This window comes from Meira miltonrushii (assembly GCF_003144205.1).
Source record: "Meira miltonrushii strain MCA 3882 unplaced genomic scaffold FA14scaffold_3, whole genome shotgun sequence".
Classification (NCBI taxonomy): domain Eukaryota; kingdom Fungi; phylum Basidiomycota; class Exobasidiomycetes; order Exobasidiales; family Brachybasidiaceae; genus Meira; species Meira miltonrushii.
The window spans coordinates 1826985-1845164 of record NW_020289945.1 but is presented as its reverse complement, the minus strand read 5'-3'; the positions used below and the strand labels follow the sequence as shown (position 1 = coordinate 1845164).

Here is an 18180-nt window from a genome sequence, read left to right as displayed (position 1 = left end):
TATGTCATTCCTACTATGCGTTGATAATGATAAGATTGTGAATAATATACAAATGAAATAAGAATCAGGCACGGATCATATACCGCTATCATTGCTATCACCGCCTGCTTTGTTCCCTCCCATCTTGTCTAAATTGGCATTGTTTATTTCTGCACTATGATCTTCTTTACTCCATTTCTCCAATTCCAACATTAATCTTGTTAAATGATGAACTCTATCCGCATCACTTAGATTACCATTTGACATTCCACTGATCGGCACTTCTCCGCTTTGTCCCGTATTACCAGCTGGTCCTGTCGAGCGATCATCGAAATCGCTCAAATCACGAACATGCGTAGCATAATCCGCTCTCTTGAGTAGATATGGTCGTAGATATCGCTCTTCCACTTTTGATAGATGTGATTCTCGCATGTACGATTTCAATACACCAGGTTGAACGATGAAAAGATTGCCCAATTGACGCAGCATTTCAAATCGATCAGCTAATGCACTAACACCGAATGCATTGATCGAATCTTGATACATCGCCAAATCTTTCGTTAGAATGATACCACCGCTTCCTGAGATGACGTATTTTCGTAGATGATCCAGCAACAATCCATGGAAAGCAACTCCAATCTCTGTCAGGAACGCTTCACAATTCTTTCCAGGTCCCAAATAATTCTTTGCTCCATAATCCACCTTTTCCAATGCATCCACGATCGCTAGACAAGGATCTGTATTGATACGCGAAAAGGCCAATTCGTCATTCTTTGGGGTGAAATCATTCTTCTTTTGTGTTGATAAACGACCGGACAAGTATCCAACAATATTATCCGTCACCTTTTGTACGATGCTATCGCACTTTCTCTCAACACGTAAGAGCAAGTGATTGTTGTAGATCGACATCTCTCTTCGAATCGTTACACTTGAAGTTGCCAAAGGCAAAAGGGCTGTATTCACGTAATGCTGCCATAATTGCATCACCAATTCGGCCTGTCGTACGACCATCAGATCACGAAGATCTGGCAAGACAGATGCGCGTGGATCTTGGGCAGATGCGTGGGTAAGTGCGGAATCGATTGCACATTCCGTATACGACTTCACGTATGCTTCCGCTAGAACTTTGAGCAAAGCAAATGCATTTTTCACCATATCGGAAGAGGAACTCAAATCTACGCATCGTCCGATTGCTTCTGCATGCCATCTCAACATCCTTTCTGCTACGTCCAAACTTAAAGCTCCATCATGTTGCTCGATACTCGATGCACCTCCACTCATGGCCGTCAATGAATCATCATTGGACGTCCTTCCTTCGACAAGAGTAGATGCATCTGAAGGAGCCACAGATGAACTTGATGCTGTACCACCTGCTGCCACCCTCGCACGATCTACCAAATTGGACAATTTGCCAAAGCCAAACGCTCCACCTGTAGTTGCCAATGTGTTTGATGTACTGGTGGCTCCTGCCGAGCCCGCAGAAGGGGCAGAAGAATTTGACGATGTACCACTCGTTGTGATTTGCGTTCGAACACGGTCGAATAGATTTGTTGTCATCTTTGTCTGGTGTATGGTACGATGATAATTCGAGAAATGAAGCAAGAAAGTAGCATAAAGCTCTGTGAGTGAGCGTGATTCCCGTTCGAGGTACTTTAATCCATCCATGTACGGCACAAACAATTCCTCCACGGCTTGATCTAGTACAATACCCAGAGAGCTTCCGCCTGCCGAAGCACCACCACCTGAGCCACTGCCATTCACACCAGCATTTGCACCTGATCCGAGCACACTTCCATCTCCATTCATGTGTCTACCGTCAGGTCCAAGCGAATCATTCTTGCCTGAGGTGATAATGCCTGCACCACGGAAATCGTATACCTTTAAGTCATTGACCAAGTTCAAGCTCATACTGCGTGCCATTTGCAATGTACGTAAGAAGGCCAAATGTCCTTCTCCTGATCCATTCGTTCCGCCTGCCGCTGCTGCCGATCCTACTTCAGTCGCCTTTTCCATCAATACTTCCACATATCCTTGCACACTTTGCGCAAAGACTCGTTGTAAGAATGAAGTCATTACGCCAAGAGGAGATGGGAATACTGCTGATATAATTTGCGCTTCCACCTCAACCGTTGATCGGATTTCGCCAAACAATGCTTGCAATGAGGGCTCACTCTTCGGAGGCAGGGCATCGGGATCAGCAATAGTGCTCCACATTGCACTCTGTTCCAGATCTCGCCTTTGCATGACACGATCCTTGGAAATGAAGAAGTCGTGTTGGTTTACATAGATCTGTACGCACGACACTCCTCCATTGAAACTTTGCAAGACTTTGGCGATATGGGACATCATTTTCGGATCAGACTTGCGATAGAAGCGATCAAATAGCTTCAGCATATCTCTCTCGAATCGTTCGGCAAATTTGTCAATCGTATCACGAGTTTGTGCTGCACCAGGAATATCCACCTCACGAGCAATCGCACCCAATCGTCTAGCAATCACTGCAGTTCGTAATCTTCCTTCACGACCTCCTTCTTTACGAAGTCGTTCCAGTCTGCTGGTATCACCTCTGGCGAATTGATAGTAGTATTCGATCAAATCATGCGCCTCTGCGGCTCTCGTTCGCATTCGGTCAATCGTCTGCAATTGATCACCGATATGCATCGCTGTTCTTCCTACTTCTGAGAATCGATTTTCCAACGATCCAAAGGAGGCAGATGCGCTGGCAAAATGAGAAGATAGATCGTGAAGTTTTGAGGTATATGCTGATTCTGATACTCGAACGCTTGACGATAGAGATGTAATCTGCGTCGTCAGCTGAGAACGTAGAGAGAGCAACGAATCCACACTTGACTCAAATGTTCGTATGAAAGGTCTAGGATTGAAGGGTCCAGGATCCGCTTTGGATCTGGCGATCAACTTTTCTGATAATCCAGCCAAGAAATCTTTCGAGTTGAAACCTTGCTGAAATGTTTCGATCCGACAAAGTTCTTCCACTGCAGCATCGTAATGCACATTTCTACTTTGCGTCTTCCCATGCGATCTTGCTGCCGAGCTATTACTCACGTTGCCGTTCCCTGCCATCATATCTGGACTGGAAGGCGGTATTGGAGCTTGTCTCCGCACACCTCGTGGTGATGCTGGACGATAGCCGTCCATTTTTGAGAGCTCGTCTTTCGCCAAAATCTACGAGATGATAGAATGACGGATCGCTTCCCACAAGAAGAGGTGCATGCATTCATTCTCATTACTCCAGTCCGTGCAACAACGATTGTGTAACAATAGGCTAAAAAGTCACACCAACACGCGCTGTCGTCCGCGTAAAGCTTGTGTGGTATAGCACAAAAATAGACGACAAAAAAAAGGTCATTGGAAATGAAGGGAATCGAACCCTCGACTTCATGCAAATCTTTTCTTGTTCTCACAACAGCCAAGGCGGCTGTAGTGCTAAGCAAGCACTCTACCACTGAGTTACATTCCCGTGATATGATAAGCGGGATCCAAGATTGCTACAAGAACTACGCACATCTACGATTGCAAAGAGGACTTGTTTGCGGTATTCTTGAACGAACATGCAGATCATACTTTGATGCTACATACATACCATTATCGCCGATCACAGGACAAAAGGGCTTGTCCATTGGTAACAGACTTTGTCCCTTGGTCATGCTTGTTTGCCCAAGATGTCATTCTCTCAACGCAACCTATATTATTTGCGAGCGTCCCGGAGCGTGGTAATGCAGGCGATTCTGTACCTGGATCCCAAAAATCTTCGATGGATGAATGCGCCATTATACGTGATCGATGATGATGAAGATGACACGGATTCCGAGGAAGATGTGAGAGAAGATGGAAGGAGGCGAACAAGAACGATTGGGGATGAGATAGTGAGAAAGGCACTTGATCATTTAGGCAAAACATTAATGGCAAAGTTGTACAAGGAGAAAAAGGAAGACGGTTATTTATCATCATCTACCACTGGTACACGCAGGGTGGATCAGTATATTGATGTTGACTTTATGATGGCATACCTCTTTCGGCAAGTCGATAAAAAGCATGCAATCTTGCTAAAGAACAAAGAACTCAAGTTTCCACAAAAGCGAGAGTCAATGGCACCACCGATGATCTCAGCTACGGAAATGCGAAGAAATCAAAATGAACAGTCCACCACTTTACCACCTTCTCGTTTGGCCGAAAGACAGGCGAACGAGTCAGATCGTCATGATATCGTTGCAGAAGGTCAGGAGATCGGATCACGAACGGATGATATACGTGTCAAAGAAGAAGATGATGCCTTCGCCACGACCTTCAGCTTTGCAGATCAGGTAGCGGAAGATGGCGCAGAGATGGAGGAAGAACCTGCCAATGACAATGCCGCAATCGATCTCGATTCAATGGAAGATGATAAGAAACCAAGGTTGTCTGTTTCATACACCGGCTTTCGAATTTTCGAATTGACATTGGTCTTGATCATCGAGCCTACTAAACGAACGAGAAGATTGCGACCGGAGCTATTCCGAGAGGAGGTGCAGGAGGAAAAGCACTTATTATCTGCCACTCCGCTTCCTGATCAACAGCGTCAAACGCCCCTTCCTTCTAGCACACCAGCAAGAAATACCCGCTCACTTTCCGTTGCCAGTAGCTTCGACGGAGATGATGACGATGATGATCAGCAAACAGCTCAACAACGTGCAGATAGCAGAAGGTTGGCAAGTAACGGACCTCTATTTCGTGGTACACCGAGTGATTGGGAACCTACTCCGACCCCAACACCAGCACCGGAAGACAGAAGAAGCCAAGCGGGTACGGTAGTGGAAGACGATGATTCTGGAACAGAAGAACGTCCAGAAGAATCGGCTGGCTTTCAACTTGCAACTCAATTGTTGAACGCCGACGGGGCAGAAAATGGTGGTAGAGGATATGAGGATGATGACGAGTAAACAAGAGTTGTTGAAGACTACAATGTATCATATAGCAAAAATTTCGTTCAATACTGTATTTGTTCCCCATTTGAGACTGACACCCACGAATCGCTCATGCTGCTGTTTGCAGACATTGACTGACTTCGAACGAATTTTATTACAAGAAAGTATATATTTTACATCTGATCACGCCAAGGGATCTTCTACATCTGCACCTTCGCCCGTACTTGTATCGGTGTCGGTGAAATTGAGGTAAACAAGGCTATTGTGTGCTTCATCCCAGAAGCTGATTGGTCTTTCAACCACATAGGTAGTCTTAAGATTGGGAGTCCAATGAGAAGATAGACTTAAAGAATAGTTCCATACCTTATCCATCGGTGTGATTGTCGTTCCAAGAATTCGATCGGATAGCAGCAATTGTACCTTTTCAGCATACATTGCCGGACTGAAGTTCTGTGGGTTTCCAGCTGCATCAATCGCACTCGCTTTACGTCCCCATTCGTAGCCTTCAACGGAAAGCGAATAGGCTGCTAAAGAGACGGATCCCGGTGTGAATGTGGTTGTAATGGTGATTGAGTTTGCACCGACGGCTTTGTGCTTGTCCATCATCTTTGCATGTGCGACAACGTCTGTCGGAGAAAGATGCTGCAAATCTTGGTTTTGCGTCTTGATCATACCCAAAGGTTCCAAATTTGCCAGCATGTATTCATGCTTGGGCAACTCGTCTGGCAATTCAACATCATTGTTAGTACCACGCTGGGGAATCCATACGATACATTTGATCTCCTTAACGGAAGGTGCATCGGCTGGTGATCGACCATAGAGAATCCCGGCTACTCTTGCACGTAGGTCTGCATTGACGATGAATGTTTTGAGAATGTTCTTTGGCATAACATATGTCAACGCACCCGCATCTTCCTTGACATCATCGTTGGAAACGTACAAGTGTTGGCAACGCAGAGGCAGATTGGTGGAACCCAGTGCACGTCTACGCCAATCGCTCTTGCTGTTGAAGGCTTGATTTTCATACTGTGTCGTTGTGACGGTTTGAATTTCATCCCCGTGTACGTTGACTGTGCGTGTTTGAGTGGCTGTCACTTGAGCACTTGCCTGGGTGGATTTGTCTAACTCGGCAGCTTCTTGCCGTTGAGCAGATGGTGCTTCAATCGTAGCTCCCAAAACGATATCACGAATCTCGGATGATGTGAGCGAGTTGACGTTGACGTTGTTGCGTTTGCCGTAATCCGACAAGATCAAATCACGTAAAGCAATTTCAACTTTGATCCATTCTTCATCACTTAATGTTGGCCAAAGATGATGTGGTTCAGTGATGGTGGAGATATCAGGTCGTAAGATAATCTTGGTTTTCTCGCTATTGACATGCATTGCTCTTAACAGCAACACACAACGAGAGAACGCAGTATAAGATGAGATACTCTTCAACCAGTCATCGTACAGACTGTACAACACCATCTGAGGCTGAGTTGCACGCAAGACCATATCTCCCAGCTTCTCCAATTTGAGTAAGGATTGATAAGGTATTTGCAATTGAGAGCCAACAATTGACACATTGGGGAAATCCAACAAATGCACTTCCAAAGGATCCAACATACCCTTTCGCATCACAATCACTCGCTTCGGTTGCTCTTCAACGGGCAATGATCTGATCAATGCGGCCACTTCTTCGGCCGTCTTCCATTTCGCCAGCTGGCCAAGACGTTTTTGACCGCTCCAAGTTGACGTGTGGATAACTTTCATGAACAATTGACCGGTTCGTGGGTTTAGGATCAAAACACAACCATTGATGGGTTTTGTGACGAGATTTCCATCGAAACTTTTGCTCACTGTCACCCGGTAGACGTTGGTGTCATCCACAAACCAAATCACCTGATTAGAAAATAGATCGGCATAGTTTCCTGAATTGAGGTAGGGTTCTGTGGGTTCGCTAGAGTACAAACTCAGGCCGGCCCTTATTCTCTGCCTCAAAACAAAAAGCGCCGGATTAGCTTTCATGATCTTGCTCATAGCTTGTTGTAGTAGAGGCTTGCTTCCAGGGATCCAATTTCCATAACCGCTATATCTATTGTAAGCCAAGTCAATAGCGATCAAAGCACCAGTAGCTGATGGATAGATTGACGTCGAATCGGTCGTGTAATCCAAAAATTTAGCACGAGCATATCTCTCCACATCAGATTGATCGTAATCACCCCATCGCAATTGAACATCGATCCAGAATTTGGTGGCGGAAGAACCGTCCAAGACGTCTCGCGAATCGGTCAATAGACTTGGGCGTGAGACAGGCCATTTGTAAGAAGCAAATAATGTCAAATCTGCACAACTGGCGTTCATCCTGTACGACTTACGAGGATGGATTGTTTCCTTTTGAACGGTTTCAATCTGTAAAGCATCCATCTCTTGATCCAAAACTTGAGCCAAATCCATCGTGACCGACTCATGGATCTTTTGCCAAAGATGGGCTCTAAAGATGGAAATATAACTAATCTTCAAAACTGGCAATTTACCATGCATGAAGATACCCGTCAAATCCAATTGAACTTGGAAACCGACATAAATGTTTGCACGATTGAGGGTAGGTGACCACCAAAGTGTGAAACGACGATTTGGAATTTGGTTCAAACCTGATCTTTGTGCATTTGTCAAACGTTTCGCCCGCATAGAGTCTTCGAATGAGGATGCTTTCTCCCAGAATAAACCAGTCCAAGTCGGGAAACCGGTTGCAGCAAATAGAGTGTGCTCCAAAATGGTTTCAATACCACCCAAAGCGGCAATCACATCCACACGGTAGGCATTCAAGTTCCACAATTTACCATCGTGCTTCATGTTAGTCCACCGCATAGGATCAGCTCTTGCCATTTGATATTGCTTGAAATGCTGTCGTGTTCGCCACATTTTGTCGTACGAAAGAATGGTACGATCTTTCTGGAAGAGCGTGTTGATACGTGGGATACCACGATCGTAGATGTCTTCTACATCTTCCAGAGTGATTCGACGGGATTGAGAGGCAGCCTCTTTGCGCTTTTGAGCATATTCTTCCCATACACGTCTACTGTCGGTGAATTCTGATTCCCAAGATTGAATATATCTGTAAAGATTTGGAATCAAATTCTCCTCGCCATTGGTAGTCAATCCACTGCGGAAGTGCGTAATACCTGCATCTGTTTGCTTACTCCAACGGAGATCAGAAGCAGGGATAAGAATATGACTCATACTCAACATTCCCAATCCACCAAGTTCTTTCGGTGCAAAAAAGACTGGTGCAGGATAACGACTGGGCATCTTGGAATTCAATCCCATCTTGACTCGAGTTTGCGTCTTGTTCTCAAACTTGACAATCTCATCTAATAGCTCCCGAGTATGAATTACGGCTTCACGGTAATACGTCATCAGTCCGATGATTAACGTGTTCCACTTATTGATGATTTTCGTAAATGTAGTTGCTCCAGCAGCCATTAAGATTTGACGACCACGATTGACAAATTGCTCAATTCCCTCATCAGACACACGAATGAAGGCTTGTGCTGTTCGTTCACCCGACTCGGCATTGGTCAAACCCCAAACGCCTTCACTAGGCTCATTCACATCGCCTGAACGTACTTTGGGCAAAATTCGTACCTCGAAATCTTGCATGCTGAACAAGAGGTTTGGATTGTCCTTGGAGTACACACTAGCAAATGTATCTTCCCATTCAATCGTTGTCAAAGCACGTGGCAGACGATTCTTGATGGACCAAAATACTGCTCTGCCCAAATTGACATCATGCTTGACCAAACGCATTCGACAGTCACGGGGCCAGCACTTTTTGTTGTTGTAGCCGATATAGTTGGAGTTGGATGGATCAGGGTTGGCACTGAGATATCTCTGAATGAGATCTCGCGATTCATCAGCCTTGAAGCGGAAAAGAATGTGAATTCGATCCACATATCGGGTATACAGCCGGATAGGGTGCTTCGTTTCCATTGCTGTATTTTGGAATTGCAAGAAGCCATTTGGTGAATTGGGTGGACCGGCAAGCTCACTGGCACGCTCCAATCCGAGCGTCATCAAGTCCATCACAAGGCCGTAGTATTGAAATACAAAACCACTGAATTGCAAACCACGAATGAGACCATACGTGTTGACATGTGTCATATCCTTCCATACGATTGAAATGTTGTTCTTGCTGGTAATATAATCGGCCATATTTGCATCCATGATCAAACGCAAAAGCCGATTGAGCAATGTCAAATCCATCTTTTCGTATACCCGACTGAGCGATGTTTCCAGCAAGACGTTTGTTTCGCCCTCACTTGTCTCCCAAACGTTATCAAGATTGTTGATGGCATTAGACCATTTGTACACCAACAAAGGAGCAGGTTCTGTATCGGAAGGTTTGATCCACGGAGGGAACAGTTGTCTCTTTTCAGCCTCGTAGCAGAGGTATTGATCCAAATATGCATCGGTAATCTTTTCCAGAGGTTCAATGTCGTAACAGGGAATGATTTTAGAGTATGAATCGAAGAAGTCCATACCCGCTTCCTTGAACGCTCTTTGCGTCAACAATAAACGTTTGATGCGTGCTAGAGTTTCGTGTGGATTGTCAAACGCTTGTTCGATCAATGCAAGCTCTTCACGTTGACTTTGATTAAGTCTACTCTGGACATTATAAGATTCTTTGAGCTTTTCCAAAGCCAAGACGAGTAATTTGGTATCGTGCTTGAAATTCAGAGATGGGAAGGGGATTGGTTGGAATTTACGAGATTCTAGCCAATGCACTGTCGAGGTGTACACTGCGACTGCTGCTTCGGAGGTAATGTAAGGACCGTCTTTGAGGTATGAATTCTGACGCTCTTGCTCTGCTTTGAGATATAAACGAGTCAATCTACCCAAATTTTTGCGTGCGACAGTCTTATCGACCGTAGCTCCACGTCGGATACGTTCACGATTATAATGAGCGACCGAAGTCCACCAATCCGCTTTTGACTTGACATAACGCATGATCAAGTTTTCAATCGGTGCAGGCATTCCCGGTACCTTCCAAGGTACATTTGCTTTCCAGCATCGCCATGCCTCTGTCAAATGAGCAAGGCACGTTTTCGCTTTGTTGTTCTTTAGCGATTCCGGTAGCATGTCCAGTAAGTCAGACATTACAGAGGCACGCAATTCGAGATCGAAATGCGATTCGACTCGTTGTTTAGTGATCGTGCTAGCAATACCCTTTGCGTTTCGTCCTTCGAATTGACGAGCAAGTAAGTTGCCCAGCCATCTCTCCAGCAACGGAACAATACCTCGGAAGAAGAACATCCAAACACGCCAAGAAGGCGCCCAAAATCCAACACCTGGACCCTTTCCAACGGGACCTGAATTGAATCGATGATAGATGACATGCTTCAAATCTTTGCAGGCTCGAACTTGGTGCATCAGCTTGTACTTGTATCTGTACATCCCGGTCAATGTACCAATATGATTGAATGTGTATTGCAAACCATCGGCCAACTGGAATGCATCAACATTGCCCAATCGATACATCACGAAAGAATCAACAACAATCTTGACCAGCCGTCCCAATTCACGAACAAGATGGAACGCATTTCCGAAACGACTTTTCTTGCGTTCTTTTGTTGTCAATGTTTTGACAGGCTTCAAATTCAAGTTGTAGTCCAAGTGCAGATAGTGCAAACCCTTTCTGTGAATGAGTAAATTGAGCATATTGAACGTTTGTCGCACAACTTGCAAACCAGCTTCTACCCAGTCCAAAGTTGTGGTTTGGAAGAACTTGGTGGCCTTGAGCTGTCTGAGTAGATACTTCTTCGTTCCAGCTTTTGGAGCTTTGCTGGTCAGACGATTGGCCACGTATCTCTTGAGAAGCTTTTGATAAGAGACTCTTGTCTTCACAGGTTGATCTCGCGGACAATGTTCAAGGTACCAAGCATTGATGAGTGGAACATCTAAGACACGCTTTGTCCTTCCACTACGCATATTGTAAGGAGGCGATGCCCACCAAAGAGCGATCGCATCTGCAGTTAAATCATTGCTCAAATCCTCCTCTTCGAGGAAAGGCTCAACGTTGTCAGGCAAAAAGAAAGCCTCCTCATCCGGTAATTCATCATCGCCCTCGACTCCTTCTCCGAATACTTCATCTTCATGCGACGAATTGGCCGGCTCGCCATCGTCATACTCATTACGGAATGTATGCGCCAATCCTCGTGTGGTGATTGGATTGATGACCGGGTCGAAGTAGAAACAAGGCAAATCGGGATCTTCCGTACGAATGTAGACATTTTTGGGTTCGTGGTACGTGCCAATGTGCACTTCTCTTGGTCGACTGTTGTACAAATGTGGGAATGCGACCTTGTATTCTGTTCGGATTTGTTGTCGAATGATGATCTTGCGTAGATCATTAAACTCTGTCCAGTCTTCGTCATTGTTTTCTACATCACGAAAGAGAGGTTCGAACTTTGGACCTCCCGGAATGGCTACATTGAGTGCTTTTGCGGTAAAGAAGCTCTTTGCGTCGAAAAGGTGGAAATAATTCTTGTCGCCACTTGCAAAATCTGATAGCAGCGTTTTACCGATTCGATGTAAGGCGGCCATTTGAGGTAGGTCTAAAGACCAAAATTTGTAAGAAGAACCGTTGACGTGTTTTGGTTCATCCGCCAAGGGTTTGTGATCGTAGAACCAATCTATGATCGGAGCATCTTCCTCTTCATCAAGTTCAAGTTGAATTGCCTCTAACGGTTCAACATCCAAAATATTATCGCCGTAATCTAGAGGTGGTTCTTCGTCATCAAAAGGTGGAAAACGCATTCGTTTAAAATGTCTTCTATCACGCTTTTCCCTTCGCATGGCAAGCCACATAGCAGCCCATTGTGCGTGATAAATCGGTTCGATCACCCTTGGAGTTTGATTGACGAAAGTGATTGCTCCTGTGATATGATAAATGACTGGTACCTCTCGTACTTGTTCCCAAGGCATTGGTATATTTTCCATCAATTTCATCATCGCGTGCGGTATATACTTTAATGCGCCTAAATGAACACGTTTATCATTTCTGAATTTTCTGTTGCTCATATCACCATGATCTTTGATAATCTTTCGAACGTGTTCAGGTGGTAATTCTTGCTTTCCTGTATCGATGAAACCAGTCTTTCCTTTTCGATCTCCAAATCGACGACTTTGTGATTGTTGCCATTTTCTGGCTTTTTGTGCTAATTGTTCTTGTGTCATTGAGGATGGCTCACCGTTTGATGGATATCCATTCTCTCTTCCACCACCACTACCACCACCACGATTTCCACGATTTCCACGCATTGCTGCCGGTCCAGAAGGTGGCGGAGCACCCTGGAATCCAGGCGGAGGGGCGGTCATTTTGGGCTGAAACACACAAAGCTGAACAATCCAAGAGGATATATCAACAATTGTAAGACCTAAGTACGTGGATGGAAGTGGCGATGGCGAGTATGCTTCAATGAATTGTCAGCGTCGTCTTCCAGAAGATTATAGGGTCTAAGCATAGACGCGCTTAAACAAAATATTCAAGCAGTGTCACGTGTGTGTATGCAATCGCTATTCATAAAATATGGGGAGCGCGTTTCATGTTTCGTACTCTCATTTCCGACCACCATCGTCACCACCAGTGAGGACTTGTGGGCGTTGCCTTTAACAGCACGTCAATCAAGTACTCCTACCATTCAAAATGATCACAGATGCTAGTGAGATTGCTCAGCTAGCAAGTGAATTCATTTCTTCATTGGACAATGTACCACAAGAAGTACAACATATAATCAAAGAGATTGAACATAAAGATGCAAAAATACAAGAATTATTACCCAAATTGGCAGCTCGTGAAGGACAATTGAGAGATACGTTGGCAAAGAAGGATGCCACATTGAATGAAAGCGACAAAATAAAAGTGGAGAAATTATCGGAGAAAATAAAAGCAGATTACGCCAGAGCAGATGAGTGGAGTGCACAAAAGGAGGTGTTGAGCAGGGATTTATGGAGGAATATAAATGCTCATACAAAAAGACTAGAAGTGGAAATCGCAAAAGTCTCGCCCGTTATGGTCTCTCAAGCGGAAAATGCTCTAAGTGCAACACTTTCATCACAATCACAAATACCCTCTACCAACACAATCTCGAACGCCGTCCTTGGGGCTTTACGCAGTCCTTCAGTAGAAGCCAGCTTGGATCTCTCGGCACCAAGTGGCGTCAAGCGAAGATTTTCTGGTACGCCCGTCACAAAAGGACGACAGTCGTCCACCGATCGCGGTCTTCCATCTCCAAGTCCCTTATCCGGCAATGCATACAATGCACTATCCGGAAACGGTGCAGGAAATGGCTCGAACGGTTTGGGTGGCACTGCTCCACACAAGAAGATGAAACATAGCGGACTTTCTATCGTCACGAAACCCGAATCGGAGGCTGATGTGGAAGGAGAGCTGGGTATTGGAAACGAGGAGAAAGATGATCGGGTTTACTGTCACTGTCAACGTGTTTCGTTTGGCGAGATGATTGGGTGTGATTCAGATGATTGTCCCTATGAATGGTTCCATCTGTCTTGCGTTGGTCTATCCAAGCCTTTACCACAGACATGGTATTGTTCTGACTGTCGTGAACGGATAGAACGTGAAAAGACAGAAAGGCCGATCAAGAAACGGAAAAAGCAGCAGGCGTGAATATTGTGGTAGTGTGATCCCACTATGTTATTGTACAATAGACCAATGTGTATTATATATGTAATTTACAAAATCTGACCATCATCAGATTATTTGGCATCATTATCGTCCGACTCTTCCCGTTCCTCCACAAACATAGCATGTCTCCCTATCGCCAAACCAAAAGCTCTCGCGAACGCCTTCTCCGCCACATTTATAGCACAGCTGCCCTCCTAGTCGTGGATCACCAGGTCGTAATACCAATGCATTGGGCGGCGGAATGTGTCCGTAAGGAACAAGCATAGGTCGATGATGACCGCCATGTGGATGACCTCCCCAAGGACCACCCTGATGTGTAGGCGGAGGAGAAAAGAAGCCTTGACCGGGATGGGGTCCATGTTGCGGATAATGTCCTTGCGGTGGTGGTGGTTGATGAGAAGGCGGTGCATATTGCTGAGATTGTTGTGCAGTGTTATTGTTAGGCCTTTGTTGCTGTTGTTCTTCGGACCTTTGAGGTGGTAAAACTCCATCAGGTCCAGCGGCTACTGCCAATTCGTATGCCGGAGGCGCTTCTCCATCTTCATTAATATCATCCTCTCGTGATGCTTGCGGTCTGTCATCATGTGGCTGCTCTTGACGTGGCGGGAGATTGGGAGGAGGATGAGAAGGGGCGTTGTAAGAAGCATTCCCAGTTGGATGAGGGTGAATCAATGATCCGCCTGTATGCTGTGGAGAAAAGGGATTGCTGCCGCCTGTTGATTGTGGGGTGAATGGATTGCCCGTCTGTTGAGGTTGTAGGAAAGGGTTCGTTCCTGTTGGCTGTGGAGACATTGCTCCTGGGTAACCTGCGAAGCTAGAAGAAGGATGCGTCTCCAACCTTCCTGGAGGCGGAAATTGGCCTGGCATATTTCCTTGCATGATAGGTAACGGTTTCTGCAAAACTTTTGCACCTTGCAAGGAAGATGAACTGATCAAAAGTGGATTGAACGTTTGACCATAGCTTTGCCAGCATTTCCTGCAAGGATGAGTAGGATCGTTGTATTTGTATCCTGTATCGTGACATTTTGGACATCCTCTCCAGCCATGAGGATAGACCAACATCATTCCATTCCTTAGCAATGGCTGTCCGGGCACAGGTGTCGTTGTTGGTGCATAATGTGATAATTGAGATGAAGGTCCTGCTCCATTCGCACCAGGAGGAGGAATTGATGGAGGAGCATAGCCTGCCATGGTGGCCAGCGCTTTGCGTGTCTGTGCTGATGGAAGTAGAAAAGGAGGTTTACTCTGAAGATGTCACACGTCTTCTCGAAGCCACTCGTGCTTACACGCATACACACTGTAAATTAGTGGAGCTAAAGTGCCAAGAATTTGAGCAGCTAACACCGCGGAGATCAATTCCGTGTCTTATTTTTAGCATAAAATAAATTGCAATTGAGTTGTAATGATATGATAAGATAGCAAACATGATTCGATAGACTACTTTTTACGTTTAATACGACGACCATTGCTGACTTCAAAATCTAAATCACCTTCTTTATCCCACGTCTGTTCGTTCTCCTCAAACTGAGTTTCTTCCCATACTCTTTTGACAGATTGTTGACGAGCATTGTCTGCAGCTTTTTGCTCATTCTTGTTAGGTTGTTGAGAAGTCAAAAGTGCCGAATTCAAAGTACTTCCAGAAGATCCCCATTGTGATTCACTTGCACCTCCAATCAGATTTGAAGCGGCTGCTGTCAATTGTTGCTGTTGTCCTTCTTGCATTTGCAATGCTTTCACATCATCCGAAGTCGTTCCATAAGCAGACTTTCGCCAAAAGATTGGCTTATGTGTCTTTAATGCAGCTCGCATTGGTTTAACAAAAGCACCCAAATTGGCTGCCCTTTGACTGTCAGGATCAAGCTCTTTATCATAATAATACCAGCATTCCAAAGGATTTCCACTTGCATCCTTTCCTGCACGTTGAATGATACCAAAACATTCTCCTTCCATCAAACAATCTTCCAATCGTTCACGCCATGCTTTCCTTTGCCAAATCTCTACACGTTCTTTATCAGCTTCTTCCGTTTTGATCAACTTGTTCTCGATCAAATTATCGTACGTCCACCCTGATAAAATACTTCCTCTTTCCACTTTCACATTTTCTCCTCCGTCCGGTCCAACTTCTCCACGCATCAGACCTGGGTTGGAACTCAACACAGATCGAACAGCTTCAGTTGCACTGATTGTAGCCGTTCTATGGAAAACAATCGCGCCTGCTAATAATCCTTGCAAATCATAACTTTCTGCCAATATTCCCACAAGTGCTCTAAAGTGAGTTTGGATTGCCTGCATTCGTGCTGGATGCAGAGTGGCAGCGGTTTTATTTGTTGAGGCAGGTGTTGCTGTAGGTGTTCCTGATCGACTATCCTTGTTAAATTTGACCTTCTTGGGATCACGGATAGTACGTTGAGGCGTGCCATTAGGTGATCTTGATGACTTGGGTTTATTTGCGAGACTGATCGTCCGTTTGTGCATCTTTGCAGATTGTTTGGAAGTTGCTTGTAAAGCTTGACTTGCTTCATCTTCGCTTTCGATAGGTGTACTTATGCCTTGTTGATTATCATCAATTTCGCACATCAATACGCCACTATCATCTGCGCTTGATTTGTTAGCACGACGCTGCAAGGTAGGAGAGGTAGCACGAGGCGAATTGAGCATTTCCTCGTCTTCCTCTTCATCCTCATTGTCTTCTTCAATTTCTTCATTTGCATTGTTGGGCGAAGAAGAAGGTAACAAGCTTTGACGCTTTCCGAACACCGATCTAGCCAAAGAAGGAGAAGAGGATGCATCGAATGGTGCAGGTGATGATGTTGGCGGACTCAATGGGGCCCCGGCAGGACGCTTTTGTACATTTCCAATGTACTTTCTACTTTCGCCGCCATTCTTTTGTCCGCTCACAACTTGAGCGGCTGCATTGCGTAATTCATCACCCTTTTGTCCCAATGAAACACGAGCGGTGGCAAGCTTTTTGCTTGGACTCCGACCATCTTGCACTTTAGCATTTGCATGTACATTTGATTGCTTAGTAGAATGACCATCCCCGAGAAATAGAGCACGAACGCCTCCAAAGAAATCGATCAACGTTTGTCCACTTCTTACGCGTAGAATACTTCCAGCTCGATGACGTTTCCCGTCCACGATCAAGCCATTCTGTCCAAGAATCTTAACGGCCCACGATGATCCACCGAAAGGAGTATGGTAGATGATACAATGATCACGCGAAACATGTCTAGCAGTGTTTGGCAATGCGATCCGGATGGCCGGAATACCACCAACGGCATCGCGTGTTTCTTGAGACTGTAAGGCTTCATCTTCTTCATCTTGACCAACAGCACGAGCACGACCCAATAATAAAGCGATAGATTTGCGACAATAGATCACATGATCGTGATTGGCAGCATTTGGGGGTGGCATACTTGTTCTTGCAATTGGAATTAAACCGATCTTGTCATCTTGAATTGACAAAGAAGCGTTGCTATCGAATGATAAACGAGCGCGTGGCAAGACTTGATTGACAGATTTGACTGGCTTTGTCGGCGAAAGACCTGAAGAGGTGAGTTGACTTCCATCTCTATTCACATTTGCACTTCTGATCGCGACCAAAGGGGTCCTCTCTTCCATAAACGCGTCAGTCATGATGATGAGGGAGAGAAACCAAACGCGTCAGATGAATGTTGTCTTAAAAGCGATAAGTTAGTACGATAGGCGATATGTATGTTGCTATGTACGATATCGACGAATGAGGTGACGACTTGAGGAGTGAGGGATGAGGAGGAGAGGTGAAGGCGTGTTGTAGGACAGACTCGGATTCAAATCCAACACTTTCATATAGTTTTGTAATACTGCTGCAGCGTTCCCGCTTCTTTTGAATACAAATTAAGCATTTTACGGTAATGAATCGCGCTTTAATTACATTTTCGCGTCGCGAGTAACACCATTTCCTCAAAAATGTAACACAACCTTTAAACGCGCTATTGATTTTCAACGCGTTCCTATCACGTATTCAAACCAAAAGCGTGTAAATTTCACTTCACTGGCTGGGTGATTGTAGAAAGACCAACACTTACACTGACTTGATATCGGTTACCTTTTCATTCTCTCCTTCATCACACCTATATTCTGCCAAAGATGATGGCAGCTTCAGCATCATCAAATACTCCAGTCAGACGGACAGCACAGGATGACGAATCTCTCCGAAATGCGATCCTACAAGTGTTCCCTTCTAGACTTCTAAGTGAATCCAGCCCCGCTCTAGAATCATTGGTTTCAATATTGCGATTGTATGCTTCTAGCCTAACAGCAGATGATCTATTCTACAAAACAGAGGCAATCCTCGTAGCAGAAAGGAGAGATAGTATTGGTCAAGATGTTGTCGAACAGCTAAGACAAAGCATTCAGAAGGAATGGGAATCCAAACTTCGTACAAAAAGTGGAACATCAAGTAATGCCACAACTTCTACACCTGCAACAAATAAGTCAAAGGCAGGCTTAGGTTCTCTATTTGGTGTCAGTCCACAAGCACCAATCACGCCCGTCAGACCAGCACCTGTTGCGTCTTCCACGTCCGGCGACCCTTTCAGCAATGGCACA

General features: G+C 45.1%; 6 protein-coding genes and 1 non-coding gene across 7 annotated transcripts; 2 read left to right on the top strand and 5 right to left on the bottom strand.

Annotated features, from left to right (window-relative positions):
• Positions 1 to 166: 166 nt before the first annotated feature.
• Positions 167 to 3167, bottom strand: FA14DRAFT_168378 (exocyst complex component Sec10; the record flags this gene model as incomplete). The annotated part of the gene is made up of 4 exons (XM_025500140.1): positions 3105 to 3167; positions 1557 to 2972; positions 262 to 1409; positions 167 to 214 (listed from the first exon to the last, which is right to left on the bottom strand). Exons 1-4 carry the CDS (start codon positions 3133 to 3135, stop codon positions 167 to 169), a joined length of 2643 nt encoding a protein of 880 aa, XP_025354222.1. The 5' UTR covers positions 3136 to 3167.
• Positions 3168 to 3346: 179 nt separating this feature from the next.
• FA14DRAFT_t27 lies at positions 3347 to 3457 on the bottom strand. The gene has a single exon. It is a non-coding gene; the product is annotated as a tRNA-Ala (tRNA).
• A 99-nt stretch (positions 3458 to 3556) lies between these two features.
• Positions 3557 to 5023, top strand: FA14DRAFT_66286 (uncharacterized protein). Its single transcript, XM_025502667.1, has one exon. It carries the CDS (start codon positions 3660 to 3662, stop codon positions 4914 to 4916), a length of 1257 nt encoding a protein of 418 aa, XP_025354221.1. The 5' UTR covers positions 3557 to 3659; the 3' UTR covers positions 4917 to 5023.
• Positions 5024 to 5084: 61 nt separating this feature from the next.
• On the bottom strand, positions 5085 to 12206 carry FA14DRAFT_125094 (PROCN-domain-containing protein; the record flags this gene model as incomplete). The annotated part of the gene is made up of 1 exon (XM_025496681.1): positions 5085 to 12206. The coding sequence occupies one exon, from the start codon at positions 12204 to 12206 to the stop codon at positions 5085 to 5087; it is 7122 nt and encodes a 2373-aa protein (XP_025354220.1).
• Positions 12207 to 12492: 286 nt separating this feature from the next.
• FA14DRAFT_66277 (uncharacterized protein) lies at positions 12493 to 13623 on the top strand. Its single transcript, XM_025502665.1, has one exon. The coding sequence runs from the start codon at positions 12592 to 12594 to the stop codon at positions 13570 to 13572; it is 981 nt and encodes a 326-aa protein (XP_025354219.1). The 5' UTR covers positions 12493 to 12591; the 3' UTR covers positions 13573 to 13623.
• FA14DRAFT_66280 (uncharacterized protein) lies at positions 13624 to 14929 on the bottom strand. Its single transcript, XM_025502666.1, has one exon. The coding sequence runs from the start codon at positions 14779 to 14781 to the stop codon at positions 13675 to 13677; it is 1107 nt and encodes a 368-aa protein (XP_025354218.1). The 5' UTR covers positions 14782 to 14929; the 3' UTR covers positions 13624 to 13674.
• Positions 14930 to 14978: 49 nt separating this feature from the next.
• On the bottom strand, positions 14979 to 17370 carry FA14DRAFT_191027 (uncharacterized protein). Its single transcript, XM_025501838.1, has one exon. It carries the CDS (start codon positions 17224 to 17226, stop codon positions 15028 to 15030), a length of 2199 nt encoding a protein of 732 aa, XP_025354217.1. The 5' UTR covers positions 17227 to 17370; the 3' UTR covers positions 14979 to 15027.
• Between the last annotated feature and the right edge of the window lie 810 nt (positions 17371 to 18180).